Raw genomic sequence first — 26,461 nt, 5'->3', positions numbered from 1 at the left:
AGAGAATTTTTTTCATATGATTTTTAGTACTAAAACAATTCTCTTTAGTCACAAATCCTTTAGAGGATATTTCTTCCTCTTTTCTCTTCCCTACACAAAGTTCTTTCTTTTTTTCTATTTCTTCTTTACTTTTTATTTTCATTTGTCTTCTTCTTTTGTGTTTTCTCATGTCTTGTTTCAATTTTTCTTCTTCTTGTTTAAGAATTCTCAACTTCTCTTCTAGGATAGCAAGTTTGGCCTCTCTTTCAATTTTCTCCTTCTCTTTTTGAAAGGCCTCTTGCTTCTTCCATAGTTTAAGTGATTTTAGCTATTTTGTTAAGTAAGAAATGATTTTAGGAGAGCTATCACTTCCACTATAGTTGGATTGTTGAGACATTTTAAACAACAAGATTTTTGTCTTCACACAAAAAGAGATTTTAAGAAAATAATATTTTTGAAGTGCTTAGACTTGACACTTAGAGGTCTAAGAGTACAAATTGAAATATGGAGGGAGGTGAGCTACTAAAGAGCCACTTAATAACCAAGCCTCTTCAAGTAAAAATCTCTAATCCCCCTTGTACTTTGCCTTGCACCAAAATATTTTCACAAATTTCTTTTTCAAAAAGAAAAATAACAAGCAAGTGCCTAATGTGTACAATTAAGCAATGCAATCAAAACTTAAAGACTTGAAAACATAAATTGCTTGAAAACATAAATTGCATGAAAACATAAATTGCTTAAAACATAAATGACATGAAAACATAAAGACAAGAAAACATAAACTAGGCGTTTTAAGCAATTAAACCTATGTGAGAGCTTGGAAAGTACCAAGGACTTCCAAGGACCACTCTCACTAGTACTAAACGTATTACCCTAGTTTGAAAATACTAAGGAGAGATGGAAATGCACCAAAGGCACTCCAAGACACTCCTAAAAAGGCCTTGTACAATAAATGAAAGAAATGAAAATTTACAAGAAATGAAATGCAAATTTACACCAAATGAAGTGTAAATTCACACCAAAGGAAATGCAAATTCATACTAAATGAATGTAGTGGCTGCACCAAATTTTAGAAAACAAAATTTAGCCACTAAATTAGTGATAAACTTAGAGACGGATTTAACAAGGAAAATTTTTGAAACAAAAATTTCCGTCTCTAAACTAGTCACTAGTTTTCACAAATTTTCTCAAAAATTGTTGTTGTGTCCTTCTCCAAGCTTCTCCCAAGTGGAGAAACCACTCCAAGTGTATCTCTCCTCTCTTAGGAATAACCTTGATGTTAGTTATTCCTAGGTGTTTGTCTCCCACCAAGAGCTTTCCACCAAAGAGAATAGCAATCTCCTAGGCTTCCACAAACACTTCAAGATGCTACCCTTGTACTTGGCTTTCCACACCTTCAAAGAGGCACTCAACACACCTTAAGTTGCTGGATTTATATAAGAAAAACTGAAAAAGCACAATTAGGAAAAGATACACCAAGTGGTAGAATTAAAGAGACAAGACTAGAAAGAGTTCCACAAAAGACAAGCAAAAATTAAGGCACCAAAGAAAGGCTAGTACACAAAGGGAAACCTATCAATGGCACTAGAGTAGATTACAAAATAAAATATAAGATTAAAAAACAAAATAAGACTCAAAAAAGCAAGAAATGTGTGGCTGGACAAAAAGTTAAGGCAAACAACACACAAATCTGAGAGCAACAACTTCACTAATTTTCACTCCTTTTGGCTTTTCTTTTGTTCTTTCTTTGTTCTTCTTTTTTTGCAAATTTTTTTTTCACTTATTTTTCTTTTTGACACAGGAGTTTAATGCCTTTTTATCATGCAAGAGTCTCAGATTTAACCATAAAAAAACTGCTGCCAAAATTCCACACAAAACAAGAGGTATTCAAGTGAAGTGTTCAACTAGTGCTTCACAATTTTGTACTATTTTTAAGTCCAATTTTTAAGCACCTTTTCTTTTGTTTTTCTAATGCTTTTAACACACTAATACCTCTTTTTTGCCTCTGTTTTTAGGACTTAAAAAGTGTTAAAAGTTTCAGCCACAAAGCAAGACTCAAAAAATCCTAATAGGAATTAGTGTTTAACAATTTTTTTGACAAACTTTTTAATGTGACATAAAGGAAACCTAACTCTAGGAAATTTGCTAGAACTAATAGCAAATTATGAACTCAAATATGCAAAACAAAAGCACATGTAGGTCAGGTACAAAGAGTATAAAAAAAAAGCACAAACCAAATGGACCAAAGAACAAGACAAAAAAAACAAAAGTTAAACAAGCTAATCTAGGAATTAATGACATGTAAAGGACTACATATGACTCTAGACAAAACACAAGATTATAAACCAAAAACACATTCTATTCATTATCATAATCCAATCACGGATTCAGGTCATAAGGAATAAGAGAAGACTCAAAAAAATAAAAAACGCACAAGTTCATAGAAACCTAAAGCACCAAAACCAGAGTGATTCAAGATTAATGGAACAAAAAAAATGTGAATCAATCAATTATCATGTGACATATAGGATCCATCAAAATATGTATTAAACATAGATCCATACAGCAAACACAAGAAGTGACATGTAAAATATGAAAGAGACAAAATGGATTCAAACAAAGTTTAGGAACACATAACCTCAAGAGCACCAAGGCTCTAGATACCAAAACTGATGGAACTACTTGGAGAAGGTTGATGTTTCTTCAAGTTGAACCATGCTAAGTCCCTTCTTCTCTTGAGGTTCTTCACGCCAATGGATGATTTTGATGAGTTCAAGCTTCAAAAGCTTGAAGATGCTTCCCAAGGTGGTTCGGTTTCTCTTGAAGGAGAGAAACTTGAGGAACCAAGCACAAAGGAGAAAATCCTTTGTGAAGCTTCTAGGAGAAGGAGATTCTCCACGAAATTGGACTCTTGAAATGAGAGAGAATTTCTGAATTCTAAGTCTCATAAATGTCAAAAGTGATTACAAGAGTAGAAATTACAAATATATAGAGGTAGGTAGCTTAAGGAGCAAGCTAACCTTAACCATGGTTCACTAGGAACCATGGTAAGGTTAGTTGACCTTCTAGGTGAGTTTAGAAACTTGTGGAGCAAGCTTCTCACTTAGCTTTCTTCCCAAGCAAGCTAATGAGAAGCTTGTAGCACAAGCTTCTCATCTCCTTGAAGGTTAGAGAAGCAATTCGGTCAAAGAAAGGAGACTAGGCAAGGTGGTCGGATTTGGTCTCTTTTGGCTCCTTGAATTAATTTCAAAAATGTTTGATTTGGTTTAGTTAGGTTCATCCAATGATGATGAAACCTAGATAAATCAAATCTATGAAAAATTAGGAGCAAAATGAGTCCAATATGTAAAATTTTGCCTAGGCCCAATTCTGGCCCAATTACTAGTCACACCCTCAAGCATTACTAAATGCCGCCCCTCTTTTCCTACTGAAAAAATAGAAAATGAGTGTATCAACAAAGGAGGTTAAATAGAGTCAAACTCTCCAAGTAACCCACCCTAGAATCAATATACAATGGCTAATAAAAGAAACTAAAGTGCCTCACAAATACAAAGGCAAAAATAAGCCTATACAAGAGAACTATGTACAAGATATTTACAACTAGAACTATGCCTTCTCTTCATGATAGAGTGGTCCAAATTGAAGAGTACCTTGGGCTTGAAAAGCCCACTGGTCTTCAAGGTGTCCACTGGTCTTCAAGGTGGCCATAGCTCTAAAGATTAGGCCCTTGGCCCATGGTCCATCATCTCATTCCTCTTGGTTCCTTCAATGTATCACCTCTTGGATTCCTTGGCCTTGGCCATAGTCTATCATTGGCTGACCTTACTCTTACCTTTCGAGCTTCATCTTTATCCTCGGGTAGAGTTCCCTCCTTTAAGTAGTTCCAAATACCCGTCATCCATCTTTGGTCTTCACCTTCACTAGTGTTGACGACTTTCTCGTCTAGACTGGGTGAATTCAGGGTCTCCTAGATGATGGTCTGATGTTTCTCGGGGCGTTTCATACTGGCAAGTTTGGACAGGATCAGCTTTGGCATTCTGCTCTCGGGGCACATCGTGTATGGTGAATTCATCGAAGGATGAGATTCATTGGGATGCTACATGAAAGTACCTCTGCAGTAGGGTATCCTTGGTCTGGTATACCCCACTAAGCTGCTCTACCATGAGTTTTGAGTTGTTGTTGCAACTCACCCGTTGTGCTCCGAGGTCACGTGCCAACCTCAATCCTGCAAGTAACACTTCGTACTCTACTTGATTGTTGGTGACTTTGAAGCTGAACTTTAGGGATTGCTCTGCGGTGACTTTATTTGATCCCTCCAAAATGATTCCTGCACCACCACCTTTAGAATTGAAGGATCCATCAACGTGTAAAGTCCATACCTGTTGTTCTTCGGCCGAGGTTGGGGTGAGTTCGGCCACGAAATTTGCTAGGCACTAAGCTTTCAAGGGGCCGCGACTTTCGTATTGGATGCCGAACTCGGATAGCTCCACTGACCATGCTATCATGCGCCCGACGAGTTCTGGCTTTCTCAGTATCTGCTTGATTGGTAGTCAGTTTTGACGACCACCTGGTGACTTTGGAAGTAAGGTCGGAGTCGTCGAGCTGCAATAACGAGTGCTAATGCCAACTTCTCGATCGTTTGATATCGCTTCTCTGTGTCTTGAAGGACTCGGCTGATAAAGTAAATGGGAGTTTGCACTTTGTGATGTTCCTGTACTATTATCGCGCTGATTGTGCCTTCTGCCACGGCCAGGTAGAGAAGGAGGTCGGCGTGATGATCCAGCCTCTGAAGGATTGGTGGAGTTGTGAGAAAAACTTTGAAGCTTTTGAAAGCTTCTTCGCATTGCTTGGTCCACTCAAAGTTCTTTGGCTTCCGCAACAAGGTGAAGATGGGCCCTTCCTTCTCTGCCAACCTGGGGAAGAAACGGGAGAGAGAGACTAACCTTCCTGCTAAGCGTTGGACATCCTTGACAGTCTGGGGACTCTACATCTGGATAATGGCTTTGCATTTCTCTGGGTTGGCTTCAATACCTTTGTTGGTGATCATAAAGCCAATGAATCTTCCTCCCTGGACGCCAAAGACACACTTCTCTAGATTGAGGCGCATGTTGTATTTTCTAATCTGGCTAAACACCTCAGCCAAGTCGACAACATGAGCCTCGGCTGAAGTGGTCTTGAAAACCATGTCATCGACGTAGACTTCCATATTACGTCCAATCTGTTGGTGAAAGACTTTGTCCATCAGCCTTTGGTAAGTAGCTCCTGCGTTTTTTAGGCCGAATGGCATCACGCGGTAGCAGAAGTTGGCATGGTCGGTGATGAACGACGTGTGCACCTCGTCTGGTGGGTACATCATGATCTGGTTGTACCCGGAGTAAGCATCCAGAAAGCTGAGGAGGGCGTGCCCGGATGCTCCACCGACCAACCTATCAATGCTCGGTAAGGGGTGTGAGTCTTTGGGGCATTCCTTATTCAGGTCGGTGTAGTCGACGCACATACGCCACTTTCCCGAGTTTTTTTTAACAAGTACCACATTCACTAGCCACGTGGTGTACCGGACTTCCCGGATGAATCTTGCCTTTATTAACTTTTGCGTCTCAGCTATGATAGCTGCTCGCCTCTCACCGCCAACCTTCTGTTTCCTTTAGGCCACCGATTTGGCCTCTCTATGGATTGCCAACCTGTGACAGATAAAGTTAGGGTCTATACCTGGCATGTCGGCGCTGGACCATGTAAAAAGGTCGGCGTTCTTGGAGATTTCATCTTCAAGTTACTGTCGTAGCTCTAGGCTTAGCTGTCGGCTTATCTTTGTACACTGTCCAAGGAGTTTACCGACTTGAAGATCGTCAAGCTCATCGATTGGGCTTGGTCGATCGTCATAGGATTCCGACCTTGGGTCCAGGTCAGTAATGTCAACCTGGGCTATGTGAGCTATGGTGGGGGGCTCACCTCGGTGGCGCTCCTCTGATGGCGAGACCTTCAGGCTTTCAGCGTAGCATTCCCGAGCTGTCTTTTGGTTTTCCCTGACTGAGATGATCTTGCCATTGCTTCCTGGGAATTTCATCGTTAGATGCAGGGTAGACACCATATCTCCAAGTTGGTTCAACGTCGGCCTTCCGATGATGATACTGTAGGATGTGTTGGCCTCAACAAGGAGGTATCTGACCATGATTCTCCATGAGTCAAGAGGGGTCCCAAAGGTTTTCAGCAGATCTACGTACCCTCGAGTGTGAACTTGCTCTCCTGCAAAACCGACTACGGGTTCTATGTGAGGTTGAATGAGGGAGTGAGGGATATCTAACCTTAGGAACGTCGGCCAGTATAGGACATCAGCTGAGCTTCCCTGGTCTATCAGCATCTTGTGGACCTCCTAGTTTGCTACCTCTACAGCGATGACCATAGGGTTGTCCTGGTTTGGACAAACGCCTGCGTAGTCGTTGTCTCTGAAGGTGATGGGTGGAGTATTGCAGTGTGGGGCCGAGGTGTTAGTGTGGATGTTGTTGATGCTCCGCAAGTGCCTTTTGCGTGCCGAGTTACTGGAGCCTCCCCTTGCGAAGCCGCCTGCAATTGTATTGATAACTCCTCGCAAGGGAGCTGACCCTGGATCCTGACTTACCTCGGCCTACACCGCTCCACCAGTGTTTTGCTGAGATCTGGAGGGTTGGTCTGCGCGAGTGCCAGAACCTCGGCCTCGCCCTCGTCCATGGTAGCCTCCTTTATGAGATTGTTGTCGTTGGACGTACTGTCCGAGATGCCCTCCTCGGTTGTGTGACCATAGTTTCTATGATATTGACAATTCTTGGACTTGTCCGCGCTGTTGGGACTGTGCCCAGGCGGTGGCAGAGTGATCAGATTGGTGTTGCTGGCCTCTTCCAGGATGTGTACTTGGGGCGCATTCAGGGGGGTGTAGAAGTCATACCTCCCTCCTTTGCTTGCCCTAGCCTTTTTGAACTGGTTATCATTACTGACTTTCATCTTGTCCTTGTGGTCGTGATCCGGCTTCACCTATGATTTTCCACGAACTTGGTCGTGAAAAGCGATGTGTTCCTCCATCTGAATGTACCCTACAGCTCAGGCACGGAGTTCGTCCATATCTAGGGGAGCTTGTCGACACAGGCTATCGACAGAAGTCCCTAGCTTGAGCGCCATGAGCATGGCGAGAAGGGAGACCTCGGGATTTAGGTTGCGGATCTCGACCCAGATGCTAGCAAAGCGCTCCATGAACGCCCTTAGTGGTTCGTCGTCGCCCTGTCTGAGACTGGCCAAGGCGGCGGATGTAATGTGATGAGGTTGACTCATTGTGTAATGTGCCGTGAATCGCCTTACCAGAGTGTCAAAGTTATCGACTGATCCTGCTGGCAATTGAGTATACCAGGCAAGTGTATCTCCCTTGAGCGAGGTCGAAAAAACCCTACACATAATAGCATCCTCATTAGTGTACAGGTTTACCTGTGTGACGTACAGATCGACGTGCTCATCCGGGTTAGTAGTGCCATCGTAACGGTCGATGTTGAGAGGCTTCCATCAAAAAGGAAGGGGTGTCTCCATGATGCCATCAACAAAAGGAGGGTGGCGGATGCTCACCCATTGCCCTGGTGCCTGGGCAGGGGCATTGCTGACTTCATGGTCTGACCTGTTCGTCGGTACGTGTGACCGGTATGTAGTAGACCTATGGGTCGCCGCCCTGGGTGCGGTCGGTGGCTGAGAAACCAAATGCCCCTCTTCCTCGTTTTGATTGCTTGGTTAATGATAGACTATGGCCAAGGCAAAGGAATCCAAGAGGTGATATCTTAAAAGAACCAAGAGGAATGGGATGATCTTAAAGACCTTTTCATATGTTTGTACATATAGTAGTTTCTTTGTATAGGCTTATTTTTGCCTTTGTATTTGTGAGGCACTTTACTGGATTTTATTAGTGATTGTATATTGTTTTTAGGGTGCGTTACTTGGAGAGTTTAACTTCATTTAACCTCATTTGTTGATACATTCATTTTATATTTTTCAGTAGGGAAAAAGGGGTGGCATTTAGCAATGCTTGAGGGTGTGACAAGTAATTGGGCCAGAACTGGGCCTAGGCAAAATTTTGCATATTAGACTCATTTTGCTCCTAATTTTTCATAGATTTGATTTAGCTAGGTCTCATCATCATATGATGAACCTAACTAAACCAAATCAAATATTTTTGAAATAAATCATGGATCATTTTTTAGCCTTGGCCGCCTAGCTCATTCCTTTTGTTCTTGGCTGAAATTTCTAGCTTCTCCTACAAGCTTTGAAGCTTGCCTTCCAAGCTTCTAAACCTTGGTAGGTTAGGCTGACCTTACCATGGTTCTTAAGTGAACCATGGTCAAGGTTAGCATCTCCTACAAGTTTTAGAAACCATGGATGGTTAGCTACAGCTTACCGTGGTTCCTAGTGAACCATGGTTAAGGTTAGCTTACACTAGAAGCTACCTCTCCCTATATATTTGCTTTCTCTTCACTTGTATTCACTTTTGAACATTTTGAGAAATAGAAATTAGATTTCTCTCTCACTCAAGAGTCTTGAAAACCATAGAGAACTCTCTCTAAGGTTTCTATCAAAGTTTCTTCAAACTTTGCCTTGGTTCCTCAAGCTTCTACAACAAGCTAGGAGTAACCGAACCAATTCCATTGCTTCTCCACCATTGGAGAATCCTCCAAGGTGTTTCCGCCACCTCAAGGAGTTCAACCTCAAGAGTTCTTCGATCCTTGCATGGAAAACTTGAGGAATCAACAGTCTTCTCCAAGTAGTTCCATCATTTTTGGTATCTAGAGCCTAGTGCTCTTGAGGTTATGTGTTTCTAATTTTTTCTTCATTGAATCCGGGTTTTTCCTTCCTTATCTTTGTCTAAATTTGTGTTGTTGTATGGATCTAGTTTTATTTCATATTTTGATGGATCCTATATGTCTCATGAGAAGTAATTGATTCATATTTTGCTTGTTTCCAATTCTTGTGAATCAATTTGGTTTGTTCTTTTAGGACTCTTGTTCTTGTGCGTTTTTTTTATGTTTGTTTGAGTCTCTCCATTCCTAGACTAGCTTGTTTGACATAATTTTGTGTTGTTCTTCACTTATTGTTTGGTGAATCTTTTTTGTTATTAAATATGAACCTACTCATATGTGCTTTTGTGTTACATGTTTGAGTTCATAATTTGCTATTAGTTCTAGCAAATTTGCTAGAGTTAGGTTTCTATTATGTCTTGTTAAAAGTTTTGTCAAAAAAATTGTTAAACACTATTTCCTATTAGGTTTCTTTGAGTCTTATGTGTGGCTGAAACCTATATCATTTCTAAAAGCCTTAAAACAGAGACAAAACAGAGGTGTATGTGTTCTTAATGCATGAGAAACAAAAAAGAAAGTAGTGCCTGTCGCCACCGGCCCAAACGGGCCTCGGCGGTCGCGAAGACGGTCGAGCTCGCTTATTATTTTGGTTTTGAAAATGTATTGGATTATTAGAACGACTTGTTCTCAAACTGAGACCTTGTCGATCCTATCCAATTTATTTATTAAAACGTCTCACCAATCCATATTAATCCCAAGCGGGACCCTCCATGGATTAGTGGTTTTCGCAAAAGGAGGGTTCGTGGAGTCGCCACCAATGTTTTACTCAAAACATTGGAAAAAGGGATAAGGCAATTGATTTTATAAATCAACTTTGGCCATTACAACCAGAGTCGGGTAAGGGAGTCGGTTACGCGTGGGGAAGGTGTTAGCACCCCACAGCGCCCCTTTCGGGTTCCCTATGACAGATTATATTCTAAAATAACAGTATAAAATTACTAAATTACCCCTATTTATTATAAGCGATTATAAATTAACTATCTACATGATGACAGTTAAATATACAAACAGAAAGCAGTAAAAGGAAGGATTTTAAGAAGAAAACCTTTGAAGCGTGCTTTTATATATTTCGTAAAACTGGGAAGCTTTTTGGCGTTCCCTCGCTCTACAAGCCCGCTCGCTCCCTCCTATAAAATTTTGACTACGGAAATCCGGAGGATTTCCCTTCGACTAGGTTCGAATCTCCAAGCTAAGTGCTCGGAATTCCAGAACTTCGTCGGATCGACTCCTAGAGAGATTTCTAGGGCAGAACACTGCTCAAAAACCCCAGAATACTCAAGGAGGGAGTCAAAACTGAGTGAAAAAGTGTGGTAGGACGTCCAAATGGCCTCCTATTTATAGGAATGGGCCTCAATACGGCCTACAGGGGCAATACGGCCGTATTGAAATTTTTGAACTTCAATACGGTCGTATTGAAGCTCAATACGGCCGTATTGAAGTTCAGAAATTTCAATACGGCCGTATTGAATTCAATACGGCTGTATTGAAGCTTCAATACGGCCGTATTGATTTCAGTACGGCCGTATTGAAGTTTCAGAAACTTCAATACGCCGTATTGAGTTCACTGTGGCCATATTGAAGCTTCAATACGGCCGTATTGGGGTTCAGTACGGCCGTATTGGGCTTTTTCCCTCCACTTCTTTATTTTGAGCTATTTTAAGACCTCTAGACCTACAGAGAACCCTCCTAGGGCCTTCGAGGAGTCCTTCTGGCTGATTATCCTTCAGTCTTCGAGAGTCTTCAAGCTTTATTTCCGACCCGGACAATTTTAGGGGTCTACAGCTGCCCCCCCTTTACTTAGTCAAACGGTCTTTTGGTGTACCGGCTGACAAGTAAAGGAGTTGACCCAATTGTCCGGGTGATGTGCCGACCTTCTGACTTGTAATGTCTTCCGGTGGAAAATTGTTGAGTAGCCTCTCCAGGTTGTTGCATACCTTGGCGCTTCTGACATCCTCGGTAGCTGATTTTAACACCAACGTGCCTCTGACGACGCTGATGGCTGAGTATTGTCTCTCCAGACCTTGAGTATTGTCTCTCCGGACCTTGAGTACTGTCTCTCCAGACTTTGTTTGAGTATTGTCTCTCCAGACTTTATTTGAGTATCGTCTCTCCAGACTCTGAGTACTGTCTCTCCAGACTTCGAGTACTGTCTCTCCAGACTTTGTTTGAGTACTGTCTCTCCAGACTTTGTTTGAGTATTGTCTCTCCAGACCTTGTTTGAGTATTGTCTCTCCAGACTTTGTTTGAGTACCGTCTCTCCAGACCTTGTTTGAGTACTGTCTCTCCAGACCTTGCCTCTCAAAATGAGGTAGTTAAGTATAGTTTGTCTCCACAGTCCACAATGCTGCTTCGACGGTTTGTTTTTCTGATTTTGTGCCACTGAGGGCTGGATAACGCAGGGATCCGTCTAGGGGATGTGCAGTCATTCACAGGTTCCTGTGCCCCAACTTGCATTGCATTGTTGGTACCCATGGGGAATTTCTGACTCCTTGGGGTGTAGACACAGATGCTCTTTCTCTCTGAGTTGAGCGATGCCTTATGTTTGGCTGACGTCCTTTGACGTTGGTGGAGTATCCCGGTTCATCCTTATTCGGGTATCTCTTTTTGATTTTCTGATTTTTGCCTCTGTGTAGGCTGTTATCCGCTGGGGGATTTCGTCGTTGATTTTGATTAGCCTCTTCTGTTAGGCGTATCGGCTTGACGTTCGATGTTTGGCTAAGAGCCGGATTCCACTTGGGGAATACTTATTGATATTTTTGATTTTCTTCTCCTTTTTGCAGGGATGCCTCTTGAGTAGGCGATTGGGGATTTGGGGATCTTATTGTATCCCAGAGTATTATTTATGAAGCCTCTACAGGCTTAGCCTCGCTCAGTGTTTTGAGTCGGAGAGCTATCTTCCACTTAGGAAGTGTTAAGTCCTTTGACTTGTATATATTGTTTGGATGATCGCACTTCCATTGGGGATTGCGTCGATTTTGCCTTGATAGCTCTCGCTGGGGATTTTTCCGTGAGCTTGAGCTGAGGTTCCCTCTGGGGAGTATTATTTCTGCGAGCCTCTCCAGGCTCAGTTATTCTGCATACTGTGGAGGATGTGGAGTATTATTTTGGTAAGCCTTTCCAGGCTTAGTTATTCTGTACAAACTGTTTGTTGGATTTTCTATATCCTTGCCTTTTTTCATTTTCGGCTTTTTCTGTATTTTGCCTTTTCTTCTGATTTGGCTTTTTCTGTATTTTGCCTTTTTTATGTTTTTGGCTTTTGCTGTACAGAAATTAAAAGTGCTAAAGAAATTAAATTTATGAGAGAGTATTATTTCGGCAAGCCTCTCCAGGCTCAGTTATTTTGTAGGAGTATTATTTCGGCAAGCCTCTCCAGGCTCAATTATTCTGAGAGTATTATTTCGGCGAGCCTCTCCAGGCTCAGTTATTCTGTACGAGTATTATTTCGGCAAGCCTCTCCAGGCTCAATTATTCTGAGAGTATTATTTCGGCGAGCCTCTCCAGGCTCAGTTATTCTGTATGACGTTGTTGATTTTCTGAATCTTTGCATTTTGTTTGCTGTTGTCATACACAAGCAATTTTTCTATTTTTTCTATTTTATGCAGTTGCCTCATGATAAGGTCTTTTGAATGTGCAACTAATGTGTGTGTGATGCACAAATGCAATACAATTTTTTACTTTTGTTCATTTATTTAGAAAAGTGAGTGGCTCTCCCTATCCTCTTCTTCTTGGAGGACTTTCTGTCATTGACGCGAGGGAGTATTTTTGTGAGCCTTTATGCAGGAGATTATGGATTTTACAGGAACCCCTCCAATTTTCTTTTATTGACCGATTATTAATGGAATTTCGTACAATTTTTATGAAAAACCAATTCAGAGGCATAATCACATGGTCAAGAAAGAAAAGAAACAAATGGATATTTTTATTGATATTCACAAGTGTTTTTACAGAAAGATATACAGAAGGAAATTTCTGAAGAATGGCTGGCCAAGGTAGGCTATATACATTGGGCTTAACAATTATATCTGTAATTGTTGCTCTTTACGTTCCCTTAATTGCTTCGGCCTGAGCCAGGAGTGTAGATACTGCAAGACGCTTGCTTCTAGAAGATTATCACTTGAACCGCCTTTCGGTTTTCGGTTCACGTAATCGTTGCTTGCTTTGTTTTTATATCTTATTCTTTTGCCCCTAACTTTTGCTTAGGACGTATCCTAACGGGGTAAATTTGCCTTTGTTTTGCCTAGTACCCTTGTACTGGCAGGCTTTTTATTTTGCCCTAACTTTTGCCTAGGACGCCCTTTTTGGGTTTTCATCCTAGCGGGCCTATGCAAGCAACGTCTTCAAGCATAGTACTTCTTTACCATATCAATGTTGACTGGGTATCGAAGTTCTTCTCCGTCCATGTCTGTGAGGATCAATGCTCCTCCTGAGAAGGCTCGTTCTTCCACGTATGGTCCTCCATGATTTGGGGCATACTTTCCGATTTTGTCCTTTTGAGTTGGTAGCAATTTCTTCATTACCAACTCTCCCTCATGGTAGACTCGAGGGTGGACTTTCTTGTCAAAAGCCTTTTTGATCTTCCTCTGATAGGCTTGACCATGGCATATGGCGTTCAGCCGTTTCTTTTTGATAGGGTTCAACTGGTCATATTGGCTTTGAACCCATTCTGCCTCGGAAAGTTTTGTTTCCATGATTACCCTTAGATAGAATATCTCGACTTCGATGGGTAGAACTGCCTCCTGAAGTTCTATGACCATGAAGAGCAAAGGGTAATATCTTGTGTCAGTCTTTAAATGAGACAACCATCTTTTGCACTATTTTTTGATGTTCTTATTGGTTGCCTCGACTGCCCCATTCATCTTTGGCCGATATGGGGAAGAGTTGTGGTGTTGGATCTTGAATTCTTGGCACAGTTCTTCCACCATTTTATTGTCCAGATTAGATCCATTATCAGTGATGATTTATTTCTCCATGCTTCCACTAGATTATTCTAAAATCTTTTGGGACAAGAGAGAAAAGAAGGAAAGGGTATATTTTTCAAAAGTTTGTGTTTTAGAGGGGATTATTTTTCAAAAATGGTTTTTGTAAGAATGGATGGCCAAGGTAGGCTTATGTGTTTAGGCTTGTTCGATTAAACACTTTATGAAGTTAAGCACATCTTTGTTATTAATGATTGTGCTTTGACAACTTAGATAGCTTTTCTTGAGCCCCTTGTTGAATTCAATTGATGGTACCATCATGGATTTATTTTGTTTTTCTTTTGCCCTAACTTTTGCCTAAAACATCCATTTGTGGAGTTTTAGCGGGCTTTTGTTTTTGTTCATTATTTTGTAACCCTAACTTTTGCCTAGGTCACCCTTTTGTGGGATTCCTAGCGGGTCTTTTTATCTTTAGGATTTCCTTATCCATGATGGCACTTATTGAGGCCAAGAAAAGGTGCTCCAAGTTGACACACACACCTCCACATAAAAATGATGTGGGTTTATTATTATTAAGATGATTTTAACCTCATTCATGTTTATTCAAACAGGGTTAAAAAAAATGTGGTTTAGAATTTTATTATAAGCAAGAAAAGAAGCAATGAGAAAGAATGATTTTATTATAATCATAGTGGAAGCATGTGTCCTTATTTCATCACTGATATGGGTCCCAATGTTGACCTCTTTTATCTCTCGGCCATGCCCCAAATTTATAGTCTCCAATTTCTCTTGACGAGCTTCTTGATCTAGCAATCTTTGCAGATCGGGAGAAATGGTTTCCTCATCACTGTCCAACTCAAACCATTCATCCTCAACTTTTGGATCCCGGTCAGAGCGAACAATTACAGACATAATTATTTTATTGGTTCTGTTTAGGTTTAGAATTATTAATGTTAATGAGGAAAGAGAGAAAAGAACAAAAAAGAGAATAATGTGAAAAATGCCTCTTTATTGATATTTTAAAAAACTGTAAAACCCTTATTTACATGAAAAGGTTCTCATGATCTCGGGTACTGATCATGAGTCCCTTAAAAGAAAAGAAAAATATGAAGGGGCCCTATTGTGGCTTGCCATTCTCTACTCCTGCTTTGGTAGAGGATTCTTGCTCACGTCGGGCGCTGTCGAATCGAAGGTGACCCACCCAGCATCAATAAGGTTTTGGACCTTGTATTTGAGAGCTAGGCATCTCTCTGTTGAATGCCCTGGTGCCCCCGAATGGTATAAACATTTGTCTTGTGGCTTGTACCAATCGGGGTAAGGTGGGTCGATCTTCCTTGGTGGAACATGAGCTAGAAGTTTGGCTTCTACTAGCTTCGGAAGGAGATCGCTATAAGTGGTCGGAAGTTTATCAAACTTCTTCACAGGGATGAATTGCGATCTTCCTGACTTCGAAGTGGAAGAAGCCGAGGATATGGTTATAGCATTGACTCCTCCCTCATTCTTCTTCCTGAAGGTCTTCTTAGCCTCGAATGATTGGGAAGGCTTAGCTAGCTTCCCACTTTTCAATCCTTGTTCCACTCTCTCCCCAATAGTGATGATGTCCGAGAAGAGTGTTGTCGTGTTCCCTATCATCTTGTCATAATAGGGACCGGTCAACGAGTTTATGAATAGGGACACCGTCTCCTTATCCGACAGCGGGGGCTCTATTTGTACCGCCAACTCCCTCCATCGTTGGGCGTACGCCTTGAAGGATTCATCATTTGTCTTACTCAAGGCTTGAAGATCGGACCTATCGGGTGTTAGGTCGATGTTATATTTATAGCGCTTGAGAAAGGCGTCGGCCAACTGCCTCCATGTGCACACTTGACTTCCATCCAGCTGCATATACCAATTGAGTGCGGTGTCAGCCAAGCTCTCTTGGAAGCAATGGATCAAGAGCTTTTCATTGGTAGCATATGCAGCCATTTTTCGGCAATACATGGTGAGATGACTCTTGGGGCAAGTCGATCCCACATATTTTGGGAAATCGGGCACTTTGAATTTGGGAGGGAATTGAATATCCCTCACTAAACACATGTCGGCGGCATCTTTAATATCGAAGTCATGCCCCTCCATAGCCCTCAACCGATCCTCTAGGGCGTGGAATTGTTCTTTTGAAACCTCGGGCTCTTTGATCATAATTCCAGCCCCAAGAGGTATGGCATGTGGAGGATTTTCCTCATGCTCCTCCTCCTCTCCCTCATGATGGGACCCATGGTCACTGTGATGAGATCCATGAATGTTATGGTGACGCATGAGTTCCAACATTTGCGCCATCTGCTCTTTGAGCTGTGAAAGCTCGGTCGTGAGCTTCTTGTTTTGTTCCTCTAGCGCTTCCATTTTCTTGATTTTCTTTGCGCGTGTGAGGACAAAGAGACGACCAGCCACTTTCTAAAATGAATGTTTATTCTAATTAGCTTATTTATGATATGAATACACTCTTGATGTGAGCTTGATAATCTTTCATCTTTGAGGCGCTGCCTTTTTAAGATGAAAGTTTATCACCCTCCCTAGGCTATTATCTCTCCACAACGGAGAATCTCAATAGTCACGGGTCTCTTTCACTCACATCGAGAGGGTATTAGTGAACCTATAAATGATGATGAGGATGCATGAGGTATTATTGATAATGATGCCTATGCTCCTTACTTTTATTATATTTTCACACATTGATTTTTCCTCTCATGTCATGGTTTTTTATGCATGGGGATTATTTTTAGACCTTATCACGAGGTTATTTATTAATGCACAAACAATTGCACATAAGCATTTACACAAACAATTCACTCATCCACGAACAGTCACGAGCGAATCACGAGGTAGGGGTCTCCTGCAGAAAAGTGCATATTCAAGGAGGATCTAACTGTTCTCACTTGGTCAAAGGCCCCCAAGGTGCCCCCATTATAGGGACCCAATTCCTCTCGTCGTAAGCCGATGGAAAGCTCCAACGCACTGTCGGACTCGAGTTCATGGTTATCACCTTGAGTGATGTTTTCCGACAACGGTCTCATAGGCTCCTATAAACCCATCAACCGGCCGTACTAACATCCACTCCCTATGGATTACCACTCATGCCCCTGGGTATAGAGGGAACTGTTGTGTGCAAAGGTTTGTGTGCAATTTTTATTTCAAACAATTGCGGAAATTTAAACAAACAACAGTTATTTAAAGCCAAATATATAAAGCATGTTATCACACAAGCAAGGGATAATGAAGTAATTTTAACTATTATTTATTAAAAATAATCTGTCACTAAATGGGACTGACTCTCAAGGCTTCCCCAGCGGAGTCGCCATCTGTCGCCACCGGCCCAAACGGGCCTCGGCGGTCGCGAAGACGGTCGAGCTCGCTTATTATTTTGGTTTTGAAAATGTATTGGATTATTAGAACGACTTGGTCTCAAACTGAGACCTTGTCGATCCTATCCAATTTATTTATTAAAACGTCTCACCAATCCATATTAATCCCAAGCGGGACCCTCCATGGATTAGTGGTTTTCGCAAAAGGAGGGTTCGTGGAGTCGCCACCAATGTTTTACTCAAAACATTGGAAAAAGGGATAAGGCAATTGATTTTATAAATCAACTTTGGCCATTACAACCAGAGTCGGGTAAGGGAGTCGGTTACGCGTGGGGAAGGTGTTAGCACCCCACAGCGCCCCTTTCGGGTTCCCTATGACAGATTATATTCTAAAATAACAGTATAAAATTACTAAATTACCCCTATTTATTATAAGCGATTATAAATTAACTATCTACATGATGACAGTTAAATATACAAACAGAAAGCAGTAAAAGGAAGGATTTTAAGAAGAAAACCTTTGAAGCGTGCTTTTATATATTTCGTAAAACTGGGAAGCTTTTTGGCGTTCCCTCGCTCTACAAGCCCGCTCGCTCCCTCCTATAAAATTTTGACTACGGAAATCCGGAGGATTTCCCTTCGACTAGGTTCGAATCTCCAAGCTAAGTGCTCGGAATTCCAGAACTTCGTCGGATCGACTCCCAGAGAGATTTCTAGGGCAGAACACTGCTCAAAAACCCCAGAATACTCAAGGAGGGAGTCAAAACTGAGTGAAAAAGTGTGGTAGGACGTCCAAATGGCCTCCTATTTATAGGAATGGGCCTCAATACGGCCTACAGGGGCAATACGGCCGTATTGAAATTTTTGAACTTCAATACGGTCGTATTGAAGCTCAATACGGCCGTATTGAAGTTCAGAAATTTCAATACGGCCGTATTGAATTCAATACGGCTGTATTGAAGCTTCAATACGGCCGTATTGATTTCAGTACGGCCGTATTGAAGTTTCAGAAACTTCAATACGCCGTATTGAGTTCACTGTGGCCATATTGAAGCTTCAATACGGCCGTATTGGGGTTCAGTACGGCCGTATTGGGCTTTTTCCCTCCACTTCTTTATTTTGAGCTATTCTAAGACCTCTAGACCTACAGAGAACCCTCCTAGGGCCTTCGAGGAGTCCTTCTGGCTGATTATCCTTCAGTCTTCGAGAGTCTTCAAGCTTTATTTCCGACCCGGACAATTTTAGGGGTCTACAGTGCCTAAAATTTGACCTAAAAATACTACAAAGTTGTGAAGCACTAGTTGAATGATGCATGTGAACACCTCTTGTTTTGTGTAAAAAATTTTGCAGCAGTTTTCTTATCCTAAGACCGAGACCTATATGTGTTAAAAAGGCATTTAAACTCCTGATTAATCAAAGAAAAAGAAGTGAAAAATATTTTTCAAAAAGAAAAGAAAGAAAATACCAAAAGAAAAAGCCAAAAGGAGTGAAAAATTTATGTGATTAGCTCTCAGTTTTGGTGAAATCTTTGACTATAAATTTTCAGTCCAGCCACATATTTTGTGTCTTATTTTTGTTTCTAATCTTAGCTTTGATTTTGTAATCCATTCTAGTGCCTTTAATAGGATTATCCTTTGTGTGCTAGCTTTCTAAATTTTCCTTAATTTTTTCTTGTCATTTTTGTGGAACTCCTTCTAGTTTGTCTCATTTCATTCTACCAATTGGTGTAGCCATTATAAATTGTGCCTTTTCAGTTTTAGCACTAATATTCCAGCAATTGAAGATGGTTGAGTGCTTCTTAAAAGGTGTAGGAGGCCAAGACAAAGGAAGTCAACTTTGAGGACTTTGGTGGTTGCTTAGGGAGTTTGTTCTCTCTTGGTGGAAGGTCTCTTGCAAACACCTAGAAGTAACCAAAGTCAAGGTTGCTTCTAAAATAAGAGTGATACACTTGTGAGGGCTTCATGCTTGGTGGCTGGAATTGGAAGAGAAGGAGAAACAAATTTTAGAAATTTTTGTGAACTTTAGAGACCAATTTTAGTGACGGAAATTTTTGTTTCTAAACCTATTTTCCTTACAAAATCCGTCTCTAAAATTTGTCTCTAATTAGTGGCTAATTTGTTTTCTTTGAAATTAAGTGCAGCCACTAATTTATTTTGATTGTGAATTTACATTTCATTTGGTGTGAATTTACATTTCATTTGGAGTGTGAATTTGCATTTCATTTGAAGTAAATTTGCATTTCATTTTCTTGTAATCTTTTAATTTTCAATTTTTTGTACAAGGCCTTTATTAAGGAGTGTCTTGGAGTGCCTTTGGTGTATCTCCATCTCTCTTTAAGTGTTCTAAATAGTAATTTCGTGTAGTACTTGTGAGAGGGTCCTTGAAGGTCTTTGGTGCCTTTCAAGCTCTCACATAGGTTTAATTGCTTTCCATGCCTAGTTTATGTTTTCTTGTCTTTAAGTTTTCATGTCATTTATGTTTTAAGCAATTTATGTTTTCATCAATTTAAGTTTTCAAGCAATTTATATTTTCTTGCCATTTATGTTTTCAAGCAATTTATGATTTCAAGTACACAATAGGCACTTGATTGTTATTTTCCTTTTTGAAAAGATCTTTGTGAAAATTGCTTTGTGCAAGGCAAACGTACAAGGGGGTTTAGAGATTTTTACTTGAAGAGGCTTGGTTATTAAGTGGCTCTTTAGTAGCACACCTCCCTCCAAAGTTCAATTTGTACTCTTAGACCTCCAAGTGCCAAGTCTAAGCACTTCCCAAAAATCTTATTTTCTTAAAAACTATTTTTGGGTGGAAAATTCTTTTTGTATTAAAATGTCTCAAAATTCCTCCAATAGTGAAAGTGATGGCTCTCCAAAAAGTCTTTCATACATTACTAAAGAGCTCAAATCACTTAAAATATGGAAAAAGCAAGAGTCTCTTCAAAGAGAAAGAGATAAAATTGAAAGAGAATGACAACTTGCTTATCTCGAGGAAGAGTTGAGAATTTTAAGACAAGAAGAGGAAAAATTGAAAGAAGATATGAAGAAACATAGAAAAAAAAATAGGAGCTCACATTCCCACTATACATCCCCTAGTGAAAGCATGAATCAAGGGGATCACTACCAACTTCCACCTAGAAGGTCCACAAGACCTAGGGAAGTCAAAGTTTACCTCCCACAATTCTTTGGAAAGGATGATGTGGAGTTATATCTAGATTGAGAAATGAAGGTTGAGCAACTCTTTGGTTGCCACAAGGTAAGTGAAGAGAGAAAAGTTATTTTGGCTACCCTTAGCTTCCAAGGGCATGCCATGTATTGGTGGACGGCCTTAGAAAGAGAAAGGCGCCTCCATATTGATCCTCCAATTCAATATTGGAATGATCTTAAAAGTGCTATGAGAAGGAGGCACATTCCCACCTACTATGGAAGGGAGCTTATGAATAAGCTCCAAAGGCTCCAACAAAGGGATATGTCTGTAGAACAGTACAAGCAACAAATGGAGCTTTACATGATGAGGGCTTGTATAAGGGAAGAGGAAGCCACTATAGTAGCCAGATTCATGAGTGGTCTTAACTTAGAGATTAGAGACCAAGTGGAGCTACTACCCTACAGGGACCTAAATGACTTGGTCCAACTTTGTGTAAGGGTAGAACAACAAATATTGAGAAAATCTTCTAAAAGAGAAAGCTCCCACTCTAGATCTCTTAAGAAAGACTACATGGAGGAGGAAAAACCTTTTGAAAAGAAAATTATTTCAGAACCCTCCAAAGAATTGGCTAAGAGGAAAGAGAAAAACAAAGATAAGGATAAAGATCTTATCACTCCACACACTAGCACAAAGACTAGTGATATTAAATGTTTCAAGTGTTTAGGGAGAGACCACAATGCTTCTCAATGCCCTACCAAGAAAGTCATGATCTTAAGGGGGCATGACACTTATAGTAGTCAAGAAGAGACTACTACCTCCACTTCTAGTGAGAGTGAGGTTGAAACAAAACTTCAAAGGTCCAAAGTGGAGCCAGTTTATCCTTATGAAGGAGAGCTCCTAATGCTTAGGAGAATCCTTCATAATCAACCTAGTGGTACCCTATCACAAAAAGAGAACATCTTTCATACAAGATGTAATGTTTTAAATAATGCTTGTTCTCTAATTGTTGATAGTGGTTCAGGGTGCAACTGTTGTAGCACTAGGTTGGTTAAAAAGTTGAGTTTAATTACTATGCCACATCCTCAACCTTATCATTTGCAATGGCTTAATAAGGATGGCGACATAGTAGTTGACCAACAAGTGAAGGTTAAGTTTTCCATTGGGAAGTATGAGGACCAAGCTTTATGTGATATAGTACCAATGGAAGCTTGTCATATTTTGTTAGGAAGACCATGGAAATTTGAAAAGAAAACTATACATAATGGTCTTACTAATGAAATTACATTCACTCACAAGGAAAAGAAATTTGTGCTTTATCTTTTCTCACCTCAACAAGTGGCTGATGATCAAGCACAAATGAAAATCAAAAGAAAAAGTAAGAAAGTAGGGAAGAGTAAAGAGGAAGAAATATCCTCTAAGGGATTTATGACTAAAGAGAATTGTTTTATTACTAGAAGACCTACGAAAAATATTCTCTTTATTCATAAAGACCTTAACTCTTACCCTCACACTGCCACTAGTCTTGAAGAAAAGATTCACAAATCCATTATTTTTAAAGAAAAAGAATCTCAACTTCAAGATTTGGTGAAGGAGAAGTGGACTTCACTTAGTTCTACTTCTCATGCTACTTCCTTGGTGGTGCCCAAGGTAGATAGTCTTCCTTTGTGTAGGACTTTTCCTACCTTAGTTGTTTCAATAATGCACCCAATTTATGGAATATATTATTTGTTGCATATAAAATATGAACCTTCAAGGTTCCTTGTGACAAATTCTTTTCATAACTATCCAACAAATAATATAATCCAAATTTGTTTAGGAAATTTTTTAGTAGTATTTTTCTTATTTTCTAGGAAATGCCTAGGTTACCACATAGGGTACTTTAGGCAAGATGTTTTAGTTTTTATGATTAAGTCTTTAGTGTGCTATAGTTTTAATTTTACCACATTTTTAGGATTTAGTAATATACCTAGTCTATGTTTAGGAGAGGATCCTATTCATTATATTAGAAGGTCTAGTATCATAGATTTCTTGAGGTTCCATGAAAGGATTCCTTCTAGGATATACCTTTCACATTTATTTGATGAGAATATCACCTCTAATGAATTTTATTATATATTTGTAGGTGTGGCCAATAATCATGACGACCCTCGATATTTGAGGTCAAATCCTTTTCAAGAGGGAGGGGATGATAGACTATGGCCAAGGCCAAGGAATCCAAGAGGTGATATCTTAAAAGAACCAAGAGGAATGGGATGATCTTAAAGACCTTTTCATATGTTTGTACATATAGTAGTTTCTTTGTATAGGCTTATTTTTGCCTTTGTATTTGTGAGGCACTTTACTTGCTTTTATTAGTGATTGTATATTGTTTTTAGGGTGGGCTACTTGGAGAGTTTAACTCCATTTAACCTCCTTTGTTTATACACTCATTTTATATTTTTTCAGTAGGGAAAAAGGGGTGGCATTTAGCAATGCTTGAGGGTGTGACTAGTAATTGGGCCAGAACTGGGCCTAGGCAAAATTTTGCATATTAGACTCATTTTGCTCCTAATTTTTCATAGATTTGATTTAGCTAGGTCTCATCATCATATGATGAACCTAACTAAACAAAATCAAATATTTTTGAAATAAATCATGGAGCATTTTTGAGCCTTGGCCTCCTAGCTCATTCCTTTTGTTCTTATCCGAAATTTCTAGCTTCTCCTACAAGCTTTGAAGCTTGCCTTCCAAGTTTCTAAACCTTGGTAGGTTAGGCTGACCTTACCATTGTTCTTAAGTAAACCATGGTCAAGGTTAGCATCTCCTACAAGTTTTAGAAACCATGGATGGTTAGCTACACCTTACCATGGTTCCTAGTGAACCATGGTTAAGGTTAGCTTACACTAGAAGCTACCTCTCCCTATATATTTGTTTTCTCTTCACTTGTATTCACTTTTGAACATTTTGAGAAATAGAAATCAGATTTCTCTCTCACTCAAGAGTCTTGAAAACCATAGAGAACTCTCTCTCTAAGATTTCTATCAAAGTTTCTTCAAACTTTGCCTTGGTTCCTCAAGCTTCTACAACAAGCTAGGAGTAACCGAACCAATTCCATTGCTTCTCCACCATTGGAGAATCCTCCAAGGTGTTTCCGCCACCTCAAGGAGTTCAACCTCAAGAGTTCTTCAGTGCTTGCATGGAAAACTTGAAGAATCAAAAATCTTCTCCAAGTAGTTCCATTAGTTAAGGGGGCTGATCAGAGGGGCGTCGAGGAAGTTGGGCGCGAAAGCGCTCATTCTCAGTGCGTAGCATCGCTAGGTTGGCTTCGTGCCTGGAACGGATGTTTTCCAGGTCGACGGCGTGTTGTTGCCGCATTTGATCGACCTGCTCAATCAGTCTCCTCAATGTTGCTTCACCTTCCATTCTTGTTGCATGATTTAGGTCGTCTATTGCTCGTGTGCTATGGATTCAGGTGAAAACCATAAGCGTGGCCGATAAGAGATGTCTCTATCAGCCCCACGATGGGCGCCAAATGTTCTTACCGGAGATCAGTCGTAGGGGACGATCTACTGGGTAAGATCGGTAAGCCTTCTTCACTGGGTACGTGATCGAAGTCGTATCTGGTCAAATAAAAATAATTAAATGCAGTACTAGGAAGTTGTCCTAGGTCGTCTCCCAAGGACCATTTTTCTCTATCAAAGGCTTAAACACGCAGTGGGGGGGGGTTTGAGCAGATTATCGAAATTAAATAAAACATAGAGCAGATATGAATTAATTGCAGTTATTAAAATAGGTCAGACCCTTGAACAGAATGCACCTCTGATATCCTCGGTTCACGAAAGATAATCTGTCCGAACTTAATCCTGTTCAGTCTAGATTAACCAACTAAGCGAAGATTAACCTGAGACCTCACTACATAAATTAAGCAAACGTGAACCTTGTCACCTCCTTCCTTAGGATTAAGCAACTTGAGATACTGAACGCAAACAACCCAGAGTCATTAAGCATGACTCAGATGTTGAACGCCTTAGAAAAGAGACCTCACAAGGGGGAATCAAGCAGAACAGAAATGCAACACACAGAGAACCTCCATCAAAGGGTTGCAATCTGCCAAGGGCCCAACCCTGGGGTTTTAGCCCTCCATAAAATAAAAATGCAGCAGTAGAGACATAATGCTTAACATCAAAACAAAAAATGGGAAAACTAGAAAAAAACGAAAAATGGAAGACAGAAAATGAATGGAATAGTAATCAACTCACAACAGAAAAATGAACATGCACAACAACAACAAGAACGTAGATTAAAATAAAGCAATGAAGATGAAACCAAACTGTATAGATGAATAGGTCTGATTCTGTCTCACAAGGAAGAAGAACAAAAACTAGAGAAAAACTAGGCTAAAACACAAAACGAAAATATCACATAATGGAGGCTACCCCCTTGCATGGCAACAATCCCTAGGTTAAGTCTGACCTAGAATGGCTAATGGGCCCCCAACCATACAAGTCTGACCCAAACTACAATAAAATAGAATAAAAACTAAAATTAAATGCTGAGGTGGAAAATGGTGCAGCGGTGACATGGCAGATGACGTGGCAACTCCTCTTGAAGTCCAGAAATTAATTCCAAGCCCAGATAATTATTAAACCACCCTGAAAATAAAAATTGGAATAATTAGATTCAGAAAATTCAAATTAGTTAAAATATGAATTACCGGTCCAATTAAAACCTAAATAGAAAACAGTGCAGAATATAAACAATTAAGCACAAATCAGAGATTAAAATAACTATAGAAAGGTAAGAAAATAAGGGAAAATAATGACTCATCAAATTCCCCCACAGTTAGCCTTTTGCACTCCTGGGCAAAATCAAAAAGCAGAGCAAGGAACAATTCCAAAGACAGCAAAGAGAGTGACACAACAAGAAGAAACAGAAACAATAATACACACAAGAAAACAAATAGATTTACACAATCCTCAATGAATCCTGGGAAAAGAAAAGGAGTAGACAACATCCAACAAACAAATAGTCAGAGAAACCAGATACTTATGGAAATCATCCAAGCATTTCAAAACATGGCAAGACAATCAATCAGCTCAAGAGGTGAATCAAAAGCAACAAAAGCTCACAAGATGCACTGTATCACTGTATCTCTCAAGTGTCTAGGCAGCTATATACTCTCAAAGCTCATAGACTATGGCCAAGGCCAAGGAATCCAAGAGGTGATATCTTAAAAGAACCAAGAGGAATGGGATGATATTAAAGACCTTACATATGTTTGTACATATAGCAGTCTCTTTGTATAGGCTTATTTTTGCCTTTGTATTTGTGAGGCACTTTACTTGCTTTTAACTAGTGATTGTATATTGATTTTAGGGTGGGTTACTTGGAGAGTTTAACTCCATTTAACCTCCTTTGCTGACATTCATTTTAATTTTTTCAGTAGGAAAAAGGGGTGGCATTTAGCAATGCTTGAGGGTGTGACTAGTAATTGGGCCAGAACTGGGCCTAGGCAAAATTTTGCATATTAGGCACTTTCTTGTTATTTTTCTTTGAAAAATATCTTTGTGAAAATTGTTTTGTGCAAGGCAAACGTACAAGGGGGTTTGGAGATTTTTACTTGAAGAGGCTTGGTTATTAAGTGACTCTTTAGTAGCTCACCTCCCTCCATAGTTCAATTTGTACTCTTAGACCTCTAAGTGCCAAGTCTAAGCACTTCAAAAATATTATTTTCTTAAAATCTATTTTTGTGTGAAGAGAAAAATCTTGTTTTTTAAAAAGTCTCAACAATCCAACTATAGTGGAAGTGATAGCTCTCCTAAAAGCATTTCTTACTTAACAAAAAAGCTAAAATCACTTAAACTATGGAAGAAGCAAGAGGCCTTTCAAAAAGAGAAGGAGAAAATTGAAAGAGAGGCCAAACTTGCTATCCTAGATGAGAAGTTGAGAATTCTTAAACAAGAAGAAGAAAATTTGAAAGAAGACATGAGAAAACACAAAAGAAGAAGACAAATGAAAATCAAAAGAAAAGAAGAAATAGAAAAAAAACAAAGAACTTTGTACAGGGAAGAGTAAAGAGGAAGAAATATCCTCTAAAGGATTTGTGACTAAAGAGAATTATTTTAGTACTAAAAATCCTATGAAAAAAATTCTCTTTATTCATAAAGATCTTAACTCTTGCCCTCATTCTGCCACTAGTCTTGAGGAGGAGATTCATAAATCCATTATTTTTAAAGAAAAAGAGTCT

At 40.0% G+C, this 26,461-nt stretch overlaps 1 protein-coding gene across 1 annotated transcript; it reads right to left on the bottom strand.

Annotated features, from left to right (window-relative positions):
* Positions 1–7,050: 7,050 nt before the first annotated feature.
* Positions 7,051–7,398, bottom strand: LOC145956180 (uncharacterized). Its single transcript, XM_083071743.1, has one exon. The coding sequence runs from the start codon at positions 7,396–7,398 to the stop codon at positions 7,051–7,053; it is 348 nt and encodes a 115-aa protein (XP_082927869.1).
* Between the last annotated feature and the right edge of the window lie 19,063 nt (positions 7,399–26,461).

The sequence above is a fragment of the Cajanus cajan genome, chromosome 3 (genome assembly GCF_000230855.2).
Source record: "Cajanus cajan strain Asha chromosome 3, NIPB_CcT2T_4, whole genome shotgun sequence".
NCBI lineage: Eukaryota > Viridiplantae > Streptophyta > Magnoliopsida > Fabales > Fabaceae > Cajanus > Cajanus cajan.
This window is presented reverse-complemented; position numbering and strand designations above follow the sequence as displayed.

Coding starts and splice junctions, on each gene's coding strand:
- LOC145956180 (XM_083071743.1), bottom strand. CDS start 7,398: ATGTGTAGGGTTTTTTCGACCTCGCTCAAGGGAGATACACTTGCCTGG.